Raw genomic sequence first — 19,297 nt, 5'->3', positions numbered from 1 at the left:
ACCTTTGTACTTAATTTTTTGTTGCAATGGTAAATGGGATTTTTTGTGTGTTTCACTTTCTGAGAGACCATTATTGGCATATAAAAATGCCTTAGACTTATGGGTATTAATTTTGTATCCTGCTACATTGCCAAATTCATTTATTAAATCTGGTAGTTTTTTTGGTGGAGTCTTTAGGGTTTTCTATTTATGCTATGATGTCATCTACAAATAATGACAATTTTACTTCCTTCTTTCCAATTTGGATGCCTTTTACATTTTCTTGTGTTCTGATCACTGTGGCTAGGACTTCCAGTACTATCTCTCTATATAAAATCCTAATATGCAAATAGACTGAATAATGGAACAACTGAACCGGTTGTTATGAAGTATGCTGACCACCAGGGGGCCCATGTGGGACATGGCAGGTGTTGGCCACTGTGGGATGGTGGAGCAGATGAGCAGGGGCACCAAACCAAGGAGGGGCGCTGGTTGCTGTCATCGGGGTGAGCCTCTGGTGGTTACTGAAAATTCTTTGTTCCCACACGCTGCATCTGCTGCTGGTGCCAGAGCTACCACTTACATCCATTCCCAGTGCCCAGCGCCGGCCCCAATCGCTCCTCAGGCTTCTCCACCTCCCCTGCTCCTGAGGGGACAATCAGGCTGGCATCCACCTCTCATATCCACTGCTGGCGAGGGCCCCGCTCACCTCCACTGCTTGCACCGGCTTGCATGGCTGCAGGTGCCCAGCTCTAGTCCCAAACGCTTGGCACTGTCATCACCCCTAGGGGCTTTTCCACCTCCTCCTGCTCTTAAGGGGCAATGCCACCACTCGCATCCACTGATGGTTCCAGCCCCACTCGCATCTTCTGCTGGCACGGGCCTCAATCACTTATCAGCAGATGTGAGCGAGGTTGGCACTGTCAGCTCATGGGAGCAGTGGCGGCAGCAGGAGCAGAGTCCAAAGCAGGAGAGGCTGGGCAGGGGCATGGAGGATGTTCCAAGACCTGCCCCTGTGTCCACCGTAGCCTTGTGGTCCACAGTTCCTTTCAAGGTGCATAAATTCGTGCACAGGGCCCCTAGGGTTCAATAAGACTGGTAAAAGCAGACATTCCTGTCTTGTTCTGAGGGGGAGTGCTTTTTTTCCCCCCCACTGAGAATGATGTTGGCTATAGGTTTGTCATATATGGCCTTTATTATATTGAGGTATGATCCCTCTATTCCCACTTTGCTGAGAGTTTTTATAAAAAATGGTCTTTGGTCCGAGAGATGCAAATCAAAATGACAATGAAGTACCATCTTACACCTGTCAGAATGGCTATCATCAACAAATTACCAAACGACAAGTGCTGGAAAAGATGCAGAGATAAAGGAACCCACGTGCACTGCTGGTGGGAATGCAGCCTGGTACAGCCACTGTGGAAAATGGTATGGAATTTCCTCAAAAATTAAAAATGGAACTCCCATTTGACCCAGTAATCCCACTTCTAGGAATATATCCCAAGAAATCAGAAATACCAATCAGAAAAGATATGTGCACTCCTATGTTCATAACAGCACAATTTACCATAGCTAAGATTTGGAAACAGCCTAAGTGTCCATCATCAGATGAGTGGATTAAAACCTGTGGTACATCTACACAATGGAATACTACACTGCTATAAAAAAGAAGGAATTCTTACCATTCACAACAGCATGGATGGACCTGAAGAGCATTATGCTAAGCAATATAAGCCAGTCAGAGAAGGATAAACATCACATAATCTCACTCATTTGTGGAATATAATCCTATATAATAAAACCCTAATATGCAAATTGACTGAATGGCGGAATGACCAGCGGAATGACTGATCACTATGACGCACACTGACTACCAGGGTCAGGCGCTCAATGCAGGAACTGCCCCCTGGTTGTCAGTGTGCTCCCATAGCAGAAGTGCTGCTCAGCCAGAAGCTGGGCTCAGGGCTGGTGAGTGCAGTGGCAGTGAAAGAAGCATCTTCTGCCTCTGTTGTAAGTGGGTAATAAGGATTGAGTGCAAGAGCCTCGGACTGTGAGAGGGATGTCTTACTGCCAGCTTAAGCCCAATTCCCTGGGGGGATCAGGCCTAAGCTGGCAGGCAGATATCCCCTGAGAGGTCCCAGACTGTGAGAGGGTACAGGCCAGGATGAGGGACCCCTCCCCCCCCCGACCCCAAGTGCACAAATTTTATACACTGGACCTTTAGTGAACATCCTAAACTGATGAACAAAAATAGATCCAGAGACATAGAAGCATCGAACAGACTGTCAAACCTCAGAGGGAAGACAATGGAGGGTGGGGAGTGGTGGTAAGAGATCAACCAAAGGACTTGTATGCATCCATATAAGCATAACCAATGGACACAGTTGGGGGGGGGTGAGGCATGTGTTAGGGGGTGAGAGCAGCTGGGGAGAAGTCAATGGGGGGGGGCAAAGAAGACATATGTAATACTTTAAACAATAAAGAATTAAAATTAAAAAATGGTTTTTAGATTTTGTGGAATGCTTTTTCGGTGTATGCTGATATGATCATGTGGTTTTTTTTATCTCCCAATTTGTTTATGTAATGTATCACATTTATTGATTTACAAATATTGTACCAGCCTTGCATCCCTGGAATAAATCCTGCTTTTAATATATTGCTGGATCCAATTTGCAAATATATATTAAAAATATATTTTATTGATTTCAGAAAGGAAGGAAAAGGCAGAGAGAGAAACATCAATGATGAGAAAGAATCATTGATTGGCTGTCCCTTGCAGGCCCCCTACTGGGGTTGGAGTTCATAACCTAGGCATGTGCCCTGACCAGGAATTAAACTGTGACCTCCTGGTTCATAGGTCTATGCTCAACCTCTGAGTCATGCCAGCTGTTCTGATTTGCCAATATTTTGTTAAGGATTTTAGCATATGTGTTCATCAGGTATATTGGCCTATAATTCTCTTTATTTGTTGTATCTTTATCTGGTTTTGAAATTAGGATATTGCTGGTCTCATAAAAGGAGCTTGGAAGTGTTCCTTCCTCTTTGATATTTTGGAATAGTTTGAGGAGGATAGGTGTTTGTTCTTCTTTGAATGGAGAAACCATTTTAAAAATGTATTTTTACTATGACCTTGAGGGACCTATTTCCTCTCAAAGTCCTACTGTAAGTAATTTCAAGCCCACAGAAGAGTTGAAAAAATTGTAGTGAACACCCACTACCTAGATTGTTCAGGTATTTTGTTAAATGGATTTATCACACACCCCCACTCCCACTCGATTCATCCATTAATACATAATATATGCATTTCAAAATTAATTGCAGCCATCAGTACTCTTCACCTCTAAACACTTCAGCACTGAGTTCAATATTTGTTTACTTTATAGGTAAATTTTACATGCAGAGAAATACACAAATCTTAGGTGCATATTTGCTGAGTTTTACCTGTCCTAGAATTTCATGTACACCGAATAATTTTATAAGTGCTCACATTTGTTTCTTCAATAAAATTTTTTATTTAGCACCTACTATACACTTATAGACCATATCTGATGTCAGTTCATGGAACACAGTGATTTCTGGACTGACCAAAAAGCCAAAGGTATTTCTTGGCCTGGCCTGTGACCTCTCTCCTCCCCTCCAATCACAGTGTCACTGAGAGACCATAGATAGCTGTGTTATAAAACTCAAGGGGTTTGCAGCTTTGGGTGGTTTATTAAAAAATGAGAGGTGCTTGTCCCAAGGTAGTTTTATTTATGTGCAGCAAGTAAAGGAGACAGGGGATTAATATCTAAAACTGCCTCCCTGAATGGAGGCTTACTAGTCTTCCTTGCAGTTGGCTACTTTCATGGGTTGAGTTCTTAGCTCATCCTGTATACAGCTTCATCTACAAAATACTCTGCTACATTTTACCCTTTGCACTCCGCTGTCCCCTCTCAGGGGACATCGGAATTCTAGCATATCACTCGGATGTCATCTCTCAGGGGACATTGCAGTTTATTAGTGATTACAGGGAATTGAGTTATTTCAACGCACGTTTCCGCCGCAAAGTAGCGTCGAGTAGCTGGTAGCCAATGTCCAGAATGGTTCGGGGTGCAAGGGGTTTAACATTTAATTAGAAATAACATTTAGAACTACCCAGACTATGAGACCCTTGTTTAATCTTAGAACTGAGCCTCAAAAATAAATGCAGACCTGTGTGCCCTGGGCTCCTCACTGCCCCCCAACTCCTATCCACACTGGCTCTGAAGGCCTCTCATCAGCTCCACCCCCACTCCCACTCACTTCCCACATCAGAGTTTTACTCTCAGTTCTCTATGCAGGTGTGCAAGAGAGTGTCATAATCTTACCCCATGCCATTCCAGGTGGGTGAAAGTGCAGGTGGTTAGAGAGGTGAAAGGAACTGGACAAGTAGAGACAGCACGCAGTACTATGATCCAGTGAAGGGAAGGGGACAGGGGGGAATGAGGGCATGGAGACTAGGCAGGGGCTGGAGAAGAAAGCGTGAAGAGAGGAAACATGGCAGGCCCCTGAGCATTAGGATCTGAGCATCTGAACAGCACTTACTTGGAGCCACTAGAACCCTAGGCATAATGCTCTTGCCCTCTAAGAAGGACCTCAAGATTGCCCCGGAGTTCTTTGCTATTTTCCACTGGGCCCTCAGTATCTTAGTTTTTGGTGAGACTTTAGCCTTTGGTAGGGTGACCATCTGTATTTGCCTAGGACTGAGGGGTTTTAGGTTCAGCAGGATTTTTAATGTTAAAACCTGGATGGTCCCCAGCACATCAAGATGGTTGGTCCTCTGCCTGTAGGCTGACATACCTGGGCATGATACTCGTGGAGTCTGTGAATGTGCATGTGGGGATGTGTGTGCATATGGGTATGTGCCTATGTAGGGGTATGTGTGCACATGTGTGAGATAGGGTCTTGCTGCAAATGTGCATGTTGAAACTTCCTGGGTTTACATTGGGGCACAGAGAGCATGTTTTGGGAAAGTGGGAATAGCCAAGGAAAAGGTTTCAGCTGCAATCTTAAGAACCTGAGTGGACCATCATTAGGAGACAATTGACTTAGTGACAGAGGGAGGCTGTGAAAACCTTTGGTATGGAAGAATTCATTCATCTATCCGTCTGCTTTTTCCACCTTCTCCATCACAGACACATTGTGAAAGTTATCTGCTGGCCACTGTGTTCTAGGTGTTAAAGCAAACCATCCATATCGGGGGGGGGGGGGGGTCTGTGGAAAATACTCTTTTGTCAGGTGGTTTAGGTGAGTACTGACTGGAGGCAGGGGCATGAACTAAATGAACTTGTAAGGTATCTGGGAAGGAAAACGCAGATGGGCTCTGTGAGCCCAGGACTTGCCCATGACTGGAGAGAATGAACTAGAGGACAGGGAATGGGGCTTAGAGGAGGCCTGCCTAAGGTGGGCACCTGGAGCCCCAATACTGAAAAGAACAGTGTTGATCTAGGAAAGACAGGCAATCAGGAGAACTGGAAGCGACCAGGGGAAATAAATTCTTGTGTTAGGTACTTACAGTGTTCACATGCCAACTTTATGAGGTAGAAGCTATTTCTATGTATAATAATACATCCTAATAGTTGCTGTAGAGGGCCAAATGGGAAGACACCTGGACATTCTGTAGATTGTTGCTGTCTGGGCCGGGATATTGACAGAATCATGTCAGTTGCACTCCCACCCTGGGAGTGCTGAAATGTTCTTAGTTCCTGACTAATGTGTTTGTTCAGGAGGAAGGAGTAGGTGGAACCTGGGCTCTCCCAGGCTCCTTGTTTTCCTGTGAAACCCCTTGTTGGATTGGAGTATAAATAGATGTGCTGCATGGCTTAGGAGGTTGTCAGTCTGTCTCTCCAGCAGAGGAGGTCAGCGGCCCTCCCAGCTCCCAGCTAGAAATCTGTTTCTATGTCTTCTCTCTTTATTTCTAATATTTCTCAATCCCTGGGCACCTCCACTTAGAACCGGTTCATTCATTTCTCTTTCCGTGCATGACGCGGAAAAGGGAGATCCCCGCAGCTTCAGGCCCCCGCAGTTACACACTACTAATGATAGCTAATGCTCACATTTATTGCACCCCCTTTTCATGCAGCCACCGTTCGAAGCACCATATGTGCCTAATAATCTTCATTGTATAGCTGAGGAAGCTGAGGTTCATGTAGTGAGTGGTCTGGTCAAGATCACATAGATCCAAAGTAGAGGAGGTGACCCACAGGACCTGATTCTAACCTATGGGTTTCTCTCATTACGTCTTCCATCTCTTCACTCACTGCTAATTAGGAGGTTCAGTGGATCTGTGCCTGGAGTACATTTGTGACCTTTTCCCATTTCTCTGTTGACTCTGAGTTTACTCTTGAAGGACAAATAAGAAATAGGTGAAGAAGAAGGAGTGTTCAGGGCAAAGGGTGGACAACATATGACAAGGTTAGTGTGAGAGGAGAGCATAAACCATTCGGGGAGCTGCTAGTGGTAAGTGAGATGAGGAGGTGAGAGGCACAGAATTGATGCTTCATACATATCAAATGAATGAATGAATCAGAGAGAGAAAGGAAAGGAGACTGTATATGCAGGCAGGGGACAGATAGTATAGGGCATTGTAAACCATGGAAAATAGTTTGGACTGTTTCCTGAGAGCCATGTAAAGCATGATAAGGTTTGGCACAGGGCAGTGTCATCAGATTTGTGTTTTTGAGAGATTGCTATAGCTCTGTGTAGCAAAGCAATGACAAGAAGTGGCTGTAGTAATAGCCCAGGTGAGAGGTGGTGGTGATTAGGCCAGATCAGTAGTAGTCAGGACAGAGAGAAGAGGAAAGAAGAGAGATTCAAATAATTGGAGTATAATTAATAAGATTTGATCACAGAAGATGTAGGAGAAAGGCAGGAGGCAAGACTGAGGGTTCAGGTCCCAGTGTGAGCTGGCAGAAGGGTCAGAAGAGCAGAGAATGGTGAGGAAGGAGAGTGGCAGAAAAGGAGATGTATATGGGGAGGAGACTGTAACTTCATTTGAGTTGGACTTAGCACATACAGAGATGCAGTGTGGAGCAGGCAGGAGAGCTCATCCCTCCCTCACTAGCTCATATGGGCACATGGTGTCTTTGAGCCTTTCGAGTTGTTTGCTCTAGGAGTCTGTGAGTGGAATCATATCCATTTGGACCCTAAATGCCTTAAGTGGAGACCTTTACTGTAAGTCTCTGGGGAAGATAAGACAGACATTGGTATTGGAAGACATTGGTCCCCAACACTGTCTGGGGTGGAATAAAACCTCAGGGAACCAGGGTGGTCTTTTCCAGACTAGACCCATGCTTTCTTTTACTTCTTGGAAAACTCAGATAGTTTGTTTTTTTGTTTGTTTGTTTGTTTAACCTTACCAGAGGCAGCTACATTTATTTATTTGGGAGAGAGGGGGGGGGAGAGAAAAACAGAAACATCAACTGGTTGTCTCTTGTAATGCCCCCACTAGAAACAAACCCACAACCCAAGTATGTGCCCTGATTGGGAATTGAACCCACAACCTTTTGGTGCATGTGACAATGCTCCAGTCAACTAGGTAGGGCAAGTCAAATAGTTTTATAAATAGTATGTAAAAAATCTAAAAAAAAATCTAAATTTCTGGCCTCCCTCTACTTAGATCTGTTCCCCAGAGACAGACATTTTCAACATTGTTAGCTCTTTTTTTCCCTCTCTGGAATTTACCTCTATATGTCTCAATTTTACTATTTAAAATGTTGAAATATTACTACTTCCTGATTTAACAATTAGACACTGTCACTAACTCCCCAATATGAAGATGAGATTTGGCCCTGTAACTGTCACTAGATTTTTCCTCTTTCCCCTTCTCCCCATATTGTTATAGCACAGGCTTTAGTTAAATGCCTAACTAGAACTAGGAAACTATTACTCACAATTGAGCTATTTAGTGCACTAAAATTATTTTTCTTTCTTGTGCACTTTCTTTTCCCCTTCAGAACTCATAATTGCCTCATTTGAAATTTCTTTAGCTATCTGTTAGATATGTATTACTTATCACTAATTCTCCACAGACATGTGAATCTCTCAATGTGTGCAAACACTTCAGGAATCTCTAAGTCTCCTTCTCTCCCCTGCCACTTTTAGTTTCCTGGAGGACATTGGTGCTGCAGAGTGCAACAATCTCCTGTTACAGTCTAGTCTCATGCACAGCTGCATCCCTATGGTGCCCTCGAGGCACCATGAAAGCATAATTTAGGAAGGTGCTTCCTCTCAGGGTTATGCAACCATTGAGTCAGTACTTGGCTGACCCTGAGAGCAATGTCTCCTTGAAGTTTGTGCCCTAGCCACCTAGTTTGCCTCACCCTGGTCCTCACCGTGTTTACTTCCTTCTCTAGTTGGGTCCTTTTTTTTTTTTTTTCTTGGGCCTCATGCCTTTCTTGGTTTACTTCCTCATTTCGGTGGAACACATCCTCCAGGAGTTTCTTGAGAAAGGGATGCCTAAGGCAAACTCTCTGAGACTGTATGCCTGAGATGGTCTTTATTCGACTTCATACTTGATTAAGAATTGGGCTGCAGATAGAATATCTCCGCTGCATTTAGTGCGAGTATCCCAATCTAGAGTTTCTTTGGTTCAGTTTTCCAGAAAGTAACCTTTTCATTGTCCAGTTGTGTGTGTGTGTGTGGGGGGGTGGTAGAGGGGTTGAGGTTCTACCTAATTCTCTGTTAGACTTTCAACCAAGCCCTATGACTCACCCACTTTCAGTGACACCTGGTGGCTCCAAATTCTGAGTCTTTCCCAGATTCTCCAGTGCAGATGGATTGCTTGCTCTTGTACACATTGCCTGGTCAGCTTTCCTCAATCCATTTGCCAGTGTGCAAATATTTTGCTGACATCTTCAACCCACCGCTGGCATCTAATTCTCTTTTTCCTTGTCATCTATATCTTTTTTAAATTCTTTTTTTTTAATTTTATTGATTTTTTTACAGAGAGGAAGGGGGAGAGAGAGAGGGAGGGAGAGAGCGAGCTAGAAACGTCGATGAGAGAGAAATATCGACCAGCTGCCTCCTGCACACCCCCTACTGGGGATGTGCCTGCAACCAATGTACATGCCCTTGACCGGAATCCAACCTGGGACCTTTCAGTCCGCAGACCGACGCTCTACCACTGAGCCAAACTGGCTTCGGCCTTTTTTAAATTCTTAAAATTGATTTCAGAGAGGGAGGGAGGGAGGGAGGGAGGGAGGGAGGGAGGGAGAGAGAGAGAGAGAGAGAGAGAGAGAGAGAGAGAGAGAGAGAGAGAGAGAAACATCAATGATCAATTGGTTGCCTCCTGCACAACCCGCAATGGGGATCGAGCCCGCAACCTGGGCATGTGCGGTTGACCAGAATCAAACCCGAAATCCTTTAGTCTCCAGGCCGATGCTCCATCCATTGTGCCCAACCAGCTAGGGCTGTGGATCTATATCTTTAAAAACATTCTTATGGTAATTTTCATGAGGCACCAGGGAGGAGTCAAAATAAAAACTTGTGTTCACTCTGCCATGTTCAATTAAAAGTGTTTTTTATCTTTTCTCACCTTTATTTTGACCCTCCCCCCCCCCCCCCAGTCTTATTTACAGCTGTTTAAAAACCGAGCCCAGTAATAATTCTGAGTATGGCTCCCTATGGGTCATCTCCATTAGGTCTGTCCTAACTATTCTAACCTAGCTGAAGGTGGGTCTTCTCTTTCCCTAGTATTCCCTCTGCTGATGCTTCCCAGACATGTGGGCAGGAACGTGGTGGTTTGAGGAGAACTGTTCCTGCTCTGTCTTTCCAGAATTCCAAATCTCTGGTGGCCAGATTGGTATGGCCCACCACTGACTCTCGGCCATTGAATGCAGCCCAGAGCAGTGCTGGGGCAGATCCTGGGGCTTACTGCCTGGCACACAGCTGGAGAGGAAAACACCTTCCTGGAGTTGTGCATTGCCCAGCTTGCATGGCCCTTGCCCTTCCAGGTCTATGACCGGAAGAGTCATTTTCTCTCCCCATCCCATACCTGTTCTGACTGCTCTTTCTTCCACACCTTTGGAAGACTCGTGGCATCGCCCCCCACCACAACTACATCCTTGTCTGCCACCCTCCTGGGTTCATGTCTCATTCATGCTTTGGCAACTTTGTCACCAAGGCCTTAGGCTTCATCAAGATCTTTCCTGGCATCTCCCTTTATGTACTCACCCTGGGAACCTTTTTCTGGGTGCCTTTCCTCAGAGACTATGCCATATTGTCAGGTGAGTTGGCTCCTAGGACATAAAAGCCGAAATAAAAATGGCTTCCTGAGGAAAAAGTGTTGGGGGAGTAGGTAAGAGCAGGATCAGAGGGGATCAACTGTGTGATCCTCTCTGGTCCTAAACAGTAGCCCTAGGCTCGCCTGCCTGGGATGAAGCTCTCCCCTCCTGTGAAGAGGTAGGGATGGAGGCTAGGAGGTTTGGGAAGTGGCCAATGATCTTCTGAATTTTTCTGCCTGCCCAGGGGCCTGCTCTGTGAGCCAGTTCTCCATGGACTATCTGCTTGCCAAAAAGGGTACAGGCAACATGCTGGTTGTGGTAGTCAGTGGCCTGGTGGAGTGCAGATAACACACACTCTATAGGGAAGCCCTTACCCATGTTGTTCTTGAGGAACTGGACTGAGTTTGTATGCAAGACCCTGCAGCATGGGTAAGGAAAGTCCTGGTCCCTATTAGGGAGAGCTTTTCCAAAAGTCCAGCAGGGAAGGAGGAAGGGATTTGGAGGAAATTATATATAAACGGGAATGGCAAAGCTTTTGTATTGGAGTAGAGCCTGGGCCACCTCCCAGAGGCATTTCTGCTTCTGAAGAAATACTAGAGGGCCAGTCCTGAGCCTGCTGTTCCTCACTTTAGCTTTTCATCTGGTCCAGACCCTCTATGAAAGGTGAGTGGCTGAAACTCCCTCTCAGAGAAAGCCAAACTTGCCACGTGGGTAAAAGAGAAGAAAGGTAAATGAAATGTTTCTTAAAATTTTCCTTCCTGTTTCAGACCTGTGGGTTCACAGGAGAGTTAGGACTTGCTTTGTCCCCACAGGAAGCCTGGGGTAGGCCACAAGGCCCTCACACTTGGCCTGGACATAGGCCCAGCTAAGATAGCGGCTGCGGAACGTATAGGCAGACCCCAAGACCACTGGTGGTTAGCATGTCTGGCTTTCAACGGGGTCCCTACCTTTCTGGCTTTCAAAGGACATGCCTTTGCTCCAAAGGGTGGCTCTAATCCCTGCCTCTGCCTTTGAGGTAGACCTTTACCATCAGCACATTTTCACTGCTGGAGGTTTGGTCAATCACTTCCAGAAGTGGTTCCAGAGTGTGCTCTCATTTACCCTTGTGCTTTCAATGAGCATGGCTTCATTGAGAACTCCTGGGGCCTTCTGCCCTTTGCCCAGCCTGTAACCACCACTGGTGAGTGGGCCCTTCTGTTGGCAGCCTTGTCTGGGATGTAGATCCAGTTCTGAGGCTGAGTCTTGGCTTTGACTGTGTCTAGAGGTGTGGAGGCTGGCCAGGGTGGGTGGTTTTGGGGTGGTAAGGGTGAGCTGGAGTGTTGAGGCCCATTTTGAGGAGTGTCTTCTCTGGCAGTCAGGGAGCCTCTGCCAGTGCCCAAAACTGAGAAAACGAGCCAGAAAGTGGTGGACAAATACCGTGCACCCTGTAGGGAAGCCCTGCATAAGACCCTGTTGTCTTCTCAGAGACCCAGGAGCTGGTGATAGTCTCACAGATATCCCTGAAAACTACTTAGCCTGGCTGGAAAAGTGTGGAACTGCAAATGGGCCAGAAGTCACCTATGGGGCTTCTGCTCCTGATTTGGCCAGTCCTTATTGTGGGGGGGGGGGGGGGCTGTCCATTTGGTTGTTTTCTAAATCCCACTTCCCCCTTCATTTCTGTCCTCCTTCCAGTGCTTCTCCGTGTTTTCCTTGGGGCTATAAGGGAGATGGTTTTAAGAGACCGTCAAGGCCCTGGGGAGAGGTGCCCTTTTAGGTGCCCATTTGTCAGCATTGAGGTAAACAATGGACAGAATAAAAATCCAGCCTTCTGATACTGCTTGTGCTCTAACTAGTATGTTTGAGGGTCCAGGATCCCTGGACACCTTTCTTTCTTTCCTTCCTTCCTTCCTTCCTTCCTTCCTTCCTTCCTTCCTCCCTCCCTCCCTCCCTCCCTCCCTCCCTCCCTCCCTCCCTCCCTCTCTCTCTCTCTTTCTTTCTTTCTTTCTTTCTTTCTTTCTTTTAAAAATATATTTTATTGATTTTTTTTTACAGAGAGGAAGAGAGAGGGATAGAGAGTTAGAAACATCAATGAGAGAGAATTATCAGTCAGCTGCCTCTTGCACACCCCCTACTGGGGATGAGCCCGCAACCAAGGTACACACACCCTTGACCAGAATTGAACCTGGGACCTTTCAGTCCGCAGGCCGACACTCTATCCACTGAGCCAAACCGGTTTCGGCCCCTGGACACCTTTCTATCAGTAACTCTCAAGCAGCCCCATCTCCTGTTATCGAGACTCCTGCAGGACTGGATGCCTTGAGATCCAGTGGGCTTTGAGTGTAAGATCCACCACCTTCAAGCCATGTGAGTCAGAGCCTCAGTTTCCTCATCTGTAAAATGGGAATAATGATCCCTTATATGCTTACCTCAAAGGCTGTTGGGACGATCAAATGATATTGAATGCGATTGAACTTTGTAAAATTGGAAGCTACACAAAGTGATTCTCCTGCAACCATTTTCCCCATTTCCTATCCTTGAGCAAAAGTGCCCTAAAGCTGGCACCTCAATGTTTAAAAGAAAGTGTATAGTGGAATATCTTATCAGCAGTCCTTTGAAAATTTAAGCAACTGTTACCCTCTACTAGCCCTGGTCCACACTCAGCTTCCACCTCATAATGCTATAATAGAAGGGTCAGGTCTGGTTTAATTTCCTGTCTTCTCCCCTGCCCCCCACCCCCAGCAACTTGCTTAACCTTGTCTGGTTCTCTCACTCTGCCCTTTGTCTAAGTCAGCCATCTTGCTTCAGATGGAAGTGAGTGCCTGGCTTCCAGCCACCATAAAGCTCATCTCCTGGATGGTGAGGCTCTCAGACTCTTAGCCCAATAATTGTTGGCAATGGCAGGCTACACAATTTGGCCTTCAGCCTGCTGTTCCATTCCTCTTGGGTGGGTTCCTTTTGGTCCTAATGATTTATCCACATCAACCTGTCAGTTTGGCCTAGGACAGTGGTCGGCAAACTCATTAGACAACAGAGCCACATGTCAACAGTACAACAATTGAAATTTCTTTTGAGAGCCAATTTTTTTAAACTTACAACTTCTTCTAACGCCATTTCTTAAAAATAAACTCACCCAGGCCATGGTATTTTGTGGAAGAGCCACACTCAAGGAGCCAGAGAGCCGCATGTGACTTGCGAGCCACAGTTTGCCGACCATGGGTCTAGGACATCCTGTATAGTTACCAGTGTGACCTGCTGCCTCTGCCCTGGGTGCCTGCCTCATGTAATGACTGTACATAGTGCAAAGACCTAAGGTAAAGGGGACAGGGCATGTGGTCTGGGGCAGAGAGAAGGTGAGGTACCTGCCAGGAAGTTCAGACTACATTCCTTCTGCTGCCCCTCTGAAATGGGTGCCTTGGGCTTTCTTCTGGCTCATAGGCAGCACCTGCATAAAAGCATCTAGTGTGTAGGAATTGCTCAAGCTGATTTCAAAAACAGAGGGGGGTGGGAAAGCTTTATTTGCAAAGAATAAACCATTAATTTATACAAACTTACATCCCAGTTTATATACATTATGTATAGTTTATATACACAGTATTTCACACTGGATGCTGACCCCCAAAGCAGCACTTGGCCTGCTCCTGGCCACTCTCACAACAAAGTCCACACCTACACCGCAGCTGGAAGCTTTTTAAATAAAGAAATGATACACCCTGACTCCCCTTGGAGTGATCTCTGACACAGAATAAAAGAAAAAAATCTAGTTCCTTCTTTGTGCTCACATTGCCTAGGGGAGACTCCAGGAAGGAGCAGGCCGGAGGCAGTGCCAAGGTGGCCTCAGGACTTTCAGGTATTGGGCCAGTCCAGAGGCAGGAGCTGGGAGAGCACCTTAAGAGGAGCAAGAGTTCTGATGAAGGCTGTAGCTTCTCTCTCCCTGCCTGCCCAGGCTCCTCAAGGGGGCTTTCACTTTTAGCCTCAAGTCTGGGAGTGAAAGAATGAAGGGGGCTGTGTGGGACAGGGACTGCTCCACCCCCTCACTCTGCTGAGTCTTGAGTCGTGGCTCATTCATTGTGGGCAGGCCCCTTCTCTCTCTGGGCCTCAGTCTCCACATGAGTAACATGGGGTAGAATGTAGGTTGGGCTAGATTTCCTCTCAGGTCCTTTCTAGCACTCAATTTCTCTGAATCGATTTGCATCCATCAGAACTTACATAAAATGCACATAATCTCGTGTGGATCAAAATCTTTTTCTCTTGCAGGGTTTCTAGTCCTTTCCTGCTCAGCAAAAGAAATTTGGTTCTGGATGGATGAAGGGGAAATAAGGCAAAGACTACATTTTCCAGGGAACCAGTAACTGAGCAGCCCCGACAGCTGATTTTTGTGTCAGTTTTGGTTGTTGAAGCCCAAGCAACTGGCAGAGGCTCCTGCCATGCAATTCTCCTTCAAACCTATTATCTACCTGCTCACAAATGCCCTTGTCCTGTTCTCCATGCAAGACTTGGCCTTCTGGTAAACTCATGTCAGCATAAATTCAAATGCTTAATCTATGTCCATATTCTCTTATTAGTAAATTGCTTCACTACTTTGTCAATAACTTCACTTCAGCAAGGCTCCCCAGCTACCAATTGCTTCCCCCCTCCCCTCCCTCAGTCTCGGGTTCCCTTTGAGGGTTCCTAATGAATAAAGGGTTTATGGGAATCCTGTCTCCCCTATCATCTGGAGAATAGGATAGGTATCAGAATGTCCTTTAGGGCCACAATTAGGAAACCTTTTTCTTTCCTCTTATCACAGCTTTTTGGAACCAGTCCTCCCTCTTCCCTCCATCCCTGGGAGTACAAAGACCTGTATGGTTTGGTGAAAGAGATAAGGAGTCACTTAGCTATGGGGAGTGGCCAGCTCCTGCAGCCCATCCGTAGGGTAACAAAGGAGGACCTCACTTGCAGTAGGGGCTCCATATGTAATGGTTGCTTGGTTTATTTGGTGGGTGAAAGAACATAAGGGGTTTAAGTTCTGTGGGTACCGGTACCTGCTGCTTGGACCTGGTGTCAAGACAGTTATTCTGGACACAAAAGCTCTAAGTCTGATGTCTGTTTCCCAAGGAAATGCCCTACTCTTTTGCCACAGAGCCTCTGACAATCAAGACAACTTGAAAATGAGCATCTCAGGGTCCCTCCCTAGAACCCACATGGATTTAGGGTCTATATTACCATTTTTATTGGATTCCCTCAGGACCCCAGATTCAACACAAAGCTGAGGTGCAATGGAATAGTGTTGGAGTCAAACTGGCTGGATGAAGCCCCAGCCTGTGACTTCAGTGGGTGAGATCCTGGTCAAAGCACTTAAACTCTCTTGAGCCTCCTCAAAACAATAGGATTTATAATATCAAAGGAGATAATAAAGTACTCTCCAAGTTTTAAGGAGAAATTCTCATCTGTTCCTGCTACACCTGAGGACTGTCCAAGGCACTCTGTAAGAGCCCGGCCAAACCCGTTCCTCATGTTCGCTTCACCTGACATTAGCAACCAGACAATGGCTGTGCCTCCTGCCCTGATCCTTGAAGGGCCCAGCAGTGTAGTGGCTTAGAAAGAGAAAGCACAACTTCGGAACCTGTTTTTCCTGGTAAACTTCAGCTGCCCAAAGAAGCCTATTCCCCACCTCCTCAAAAGTAACTTGTTTCTTATTTCATAAGCAAGAGTAGCAGACTATATAAGACAGGCCTTCCCAGCTTCGGGTTGGACCATGTACCCAAGGAGCCAGGTTGGGCCCAGGCACTTAGAAATAAGGCTCTTGTATGGTCCCACCATATGATCTCTGGGAAGCTTGGGGAGGTGGTAATGGTATCTTTGGGCCTGACTAGAGGGCAGAACCCTGCCAGAATGCCTAGACCCCAGCTTTTCCCAAGCCTTGATTCAGGGAAGCAGCACTGGAATCCATACTGACCATGCTGTTATGTGGCTTTCTGAAGCCAGAGAACAGGACAGGAGGTAAGCAGGGCATCAGCTGCTACCCTTTCAGATAAGGCTTCGGTGACTGGCCGCTTGGCTTCAAGATAGGGAAGCCACTTGAAAAACCCCTGTCCTATCCCCACCTCTTCTCCTTTCTAGGTCTAATAGAAAAGCTCTGCCTTGCTGAGGCCCAGGGGCAGGTGAGGGTTGGGGATTTTAGTAGGCTATTAAAGGAGGTGCCTAAATATTGGGATTTGAAGGGACTTCTGGAGGTCACCCAGTCCAACACTTTGATGCTAGACACAAATCAACTAGATAAATATTGTGTTGCTTATTAAATGGAAGAAGATTCTCTTTGTGCCCAGTTAATCTCAAGAGTATCCCAGAATCACATAAGCGCAGGTCCCAGATTAGGCACCTGTCTCAGACAGAGGTAAGCTCTGTGGAGAAAGACATAGGAGGTCTAGTCAGGCTGGGAAAGGGGGCAATTGGGAGGGATCCCAGGGAGTTTTCTGAGCCTACAGCTGTAAACAAAGTGAAAGACATGTGGCCCCAAGCCTGGCTTCAGGTTCCTATGTAGGCAGGTTTGTGGTCATTGCCTGTAATCACTCCAAGGAAGAGCAAACCTCCTGTCCCCGAAGCCTGGAGAGTTGCTGCACTGGCTCTACCTATGTGGGAGGAGCTCTGACCTGCTGGCTGGCTGCAGGCAGAGCAGCAGGAATGCTTCCACTTCCCAGGTCACCTGCTCAGCAGGTTTATTTTTTGGTCTCTGCCACAAGCACAGACATTTCCCCTCTGATCCCACTCCCACCTCACATCACCCTACCCCACCCCACCCCAAAGAGGGTTCACTCCCCAGTCTGGAGGATACCTCTGCTTTCTCTTTCTGCTTCCCAGGACCCTCACTTTAGTGCAACAAATGACAACTTTGATATCAGGGGCCTTGAGATTGAAGAGTCATGCCATTAAGCCAGTCAACACGGAGACAGGGAAGCCACTTCTGCTTCATGTAAACCCTGGGGCTTCAGCAACTGTCTTGATAACTCAAGGTCATTCGGGAAAGGCAAGCAGGCCTTGTTGTCCTAGAGTCACTGGGGAATAAATAGCCTTGGGGCCTTTCTCTCTGCAGCTGCATCACACCCATGCCTCACTCCACAGCAGCACTTCGAGGTTCTGGGGATCCTGGCTCCCAAACCTAGGGCAGGGGCACAGGCAGGGACCAAATAGGGGGAATCTAGGATGCAGGGGCCTCGCCCAGCCTGATGGCCCCAAAGAAAGTGGTGTGCTTGCTCATGTTGATAGAGATGTCGGCATGCACCATCTTCACAGCGATCTTCTGCCGGGCTTTGAGGAGGCAGACGCCTGCGGTGTAGCAAGTGTTGTAGTTGGTCTTGCCTGTCTCGATGCTGCGGGTACACTGCAGAAAGGGCTTCTCATCCACCACCACCTCATAGCTGGCAAAGTCAGTGAAGTTGATGTAATATACCTGGGTGAGAGGCAACAAGAAGGGATTGGGGGAGAGGGAAAGAGGGTGGATGGGGCCCTCCCCTGTCATGACAAACTGCCAGTAGACCTCATGGAAGGACAATACCACCTGAAGGCATGCTAGCTAGCTGATAGGAAAGGAGGGGTGATGGGCTTATACTCTGTCTTTCCCCTACTCTTTTGGGCTCAGGTGCCTGAGCAAATCTTTCTTTCAACAGCACAACAGTTGTAAACTCTGAGGGCAAGAACCCTGCCTTATTTATCTCTTTACCTCTCCCAAGCACCCCTACGCCTTACCCACCCTCCTCTACCCTGGCTATGGACACAAATGAATGCAAACTAACTTCTAGTTGCAAGCCCCAAAGACTATTTGCAGATAAAGTTAGAAGTCACTGATTTTCCAGAGAGGGAACAGTGATGACTTGCCATTTCTTCAGCTCTTTCGAAGCCCGTCCCTGCCCCTGCTGCATTTCTCTCACTCATTCTCAGTGTCTCTTAGCCCCCTCATTTGACAATTGAGGAAACAGATCCAGAGAGATGGAGAGCTATCCACTACAAATGAGATCAAGAATTTGGAAGGGCAAAACCCAGGCACCTAACTTTATTTTGTGGCCAGGAGGAAGTTCGAACCTATGTTCAATGGCCTGGTGTTAAGGGGATTTTCCCAGTTTGCATGGTGTCCAAAGCCTGAGGCTTCTCCCAATTATCTCCTAGACCCAGAAAATTAATTCATCTTTCATTACCAAGCTTTGATCCCCTACCAAATGGAGCTTAAGACAAATGCTCCATAGGACACTGGAATTATAATACATTTATGTACCCCCTGGGGATTGGGACCCTCATCTCTCACCCTAAATCACTATCAAAGGTTGCTTCCTCCATGGGCTCTAGAGGAGGGATCAGAGCATTCTGGTGCCATATACTTTCTTGGGTCAGCACTCAATCTCTGCCAGGATGCTTGATGGACTTAGCAAATACCTATTAACCCACCTTCTCTGGCCACTCCCCTGTGAGGCCCTTCTGCTGGCTCCACAGACCTGCTATAATCTGCCTGCTTGTTGCCCATCCCATAGAAGCCCCAAACTCAAGGCTCATCTACCTCCTAGGTCATAGAAGCCATCCAGTGGAGGCAACCAACAGGGGTGGAAGCAGATAGGCAGTATGCCTGGGCAGGACAAGGACAAAAACAGAGGGAGAAGAGGGCTGGGAGAATGATAACAGGAAGGAGGCAAGAATAACAGAGAAACAGAAGGTAGAGAAATAAATGGGAGGAAGAACAAGGAAAGATAGTCAGAATTTTTTTTGAGGTTGAGAGCAAGTCCACAGGAGCATTCTTCATTGCAGACCCAGCAACATTGGGGAATGGGTTCTCAGCATCCCTGGAACTAACTTTCAAAGAATGTACTGAGATAGAGTTCAAGTTTGGCAGTAGAACCAAATAACCTGGGGGTGGGGTGGGATGGGGAAGAGCAAGGGCCTGGTGCCCTGCAGGAGGGAATCAATGCCAGGGTGTGAGAGGGACTTCTTTTCAGTTTTTCAATGATATATGGCTAGGAAAAAATCTAAACATTCCCTTCTCTCTTTCCTCTTTTCAACTCCCTCCCAATATGGTTCCCCCAGCCCTTCACCCACCAAAGCAGGCTGGTCTTGGCTGGCTCCACAGGACCCCTAAG

The 19,297-nt window shown here is 46.8% G+C and overlaps 2 protein-coding genes across 9 annotated transcripts in view; one reads left to right on the top strand and one right to left on the bottom strand.

Annotated features, from left to right (window-relative positions):
- Nucleotides 1–704: 704 nt before the first annotated feature.
- Nucleotides 705–19,297, bottom strand: part of EDA (ectodysplasin A) — a 484,681-nt gene continuing 466,088 nt past the window's right edge. For 6 of the 8 annotated variants that reach the window (XM_036411452.2, XM_036411453.2, XM_036411457.2 and 3 more), the window contains exon 8: nt 13,683–17,625. In XM_036411452.2, coding sequence (XP_036267345.1) covers nt 17,374–17,625 — 252 coding nt within the window. In that variant the 3' untranslated portion in view covers nt 13,683–17,373. Of the gene's footprint in view, nt 716–13,682; nt 17,626–19,297 lie in introns of those variants that run through there. The other 2 variants (XR_006739840.1, XM_036411458.2) reach the window with 2 other exon arrangements.
- Nucleotides 4,569–11,702, top strand: LOC118704101 (acyl-CoA wax alcohol acyltransferase 2-like). The gene is given in 9 exon segments (XM_036411407.1): nt 4,569–4,653; nt 7,110–7,170; nt 8,101–8,179; nt 10,028–10,223; nt 10,465–10,595; nt 10,597–10,649; nt 11,205–11,311; nt 11,314–11,400; nt 11,575–11,702. Coding segments are annotated over 9 exon segments (927 nt in total).

The sequence above is a fragment of the Pipistrellus kuhlii genome, unplaced genomic scaffold (assembly GCF_014108245.1).
Source record: "Pipistrellus kuhlii isolate mPipKuh1 unplaced genomic scaffold, mPipKuh1.p scaffold_m20_p_40, whole genome shotgun sequence".
Taxonomy (NCBI): Eukaryota; Metazoa; Chordata; class Mammalia; order Chiroptera; family Vespertilionidae; genus Pipistrellus; species Pipistrellus kuhlii.
The sequence above is the reverse complement of the archived record's forward strand: the minus strand, read 5'-3'. Positions and strand labels throughout refer to the sequence as shown.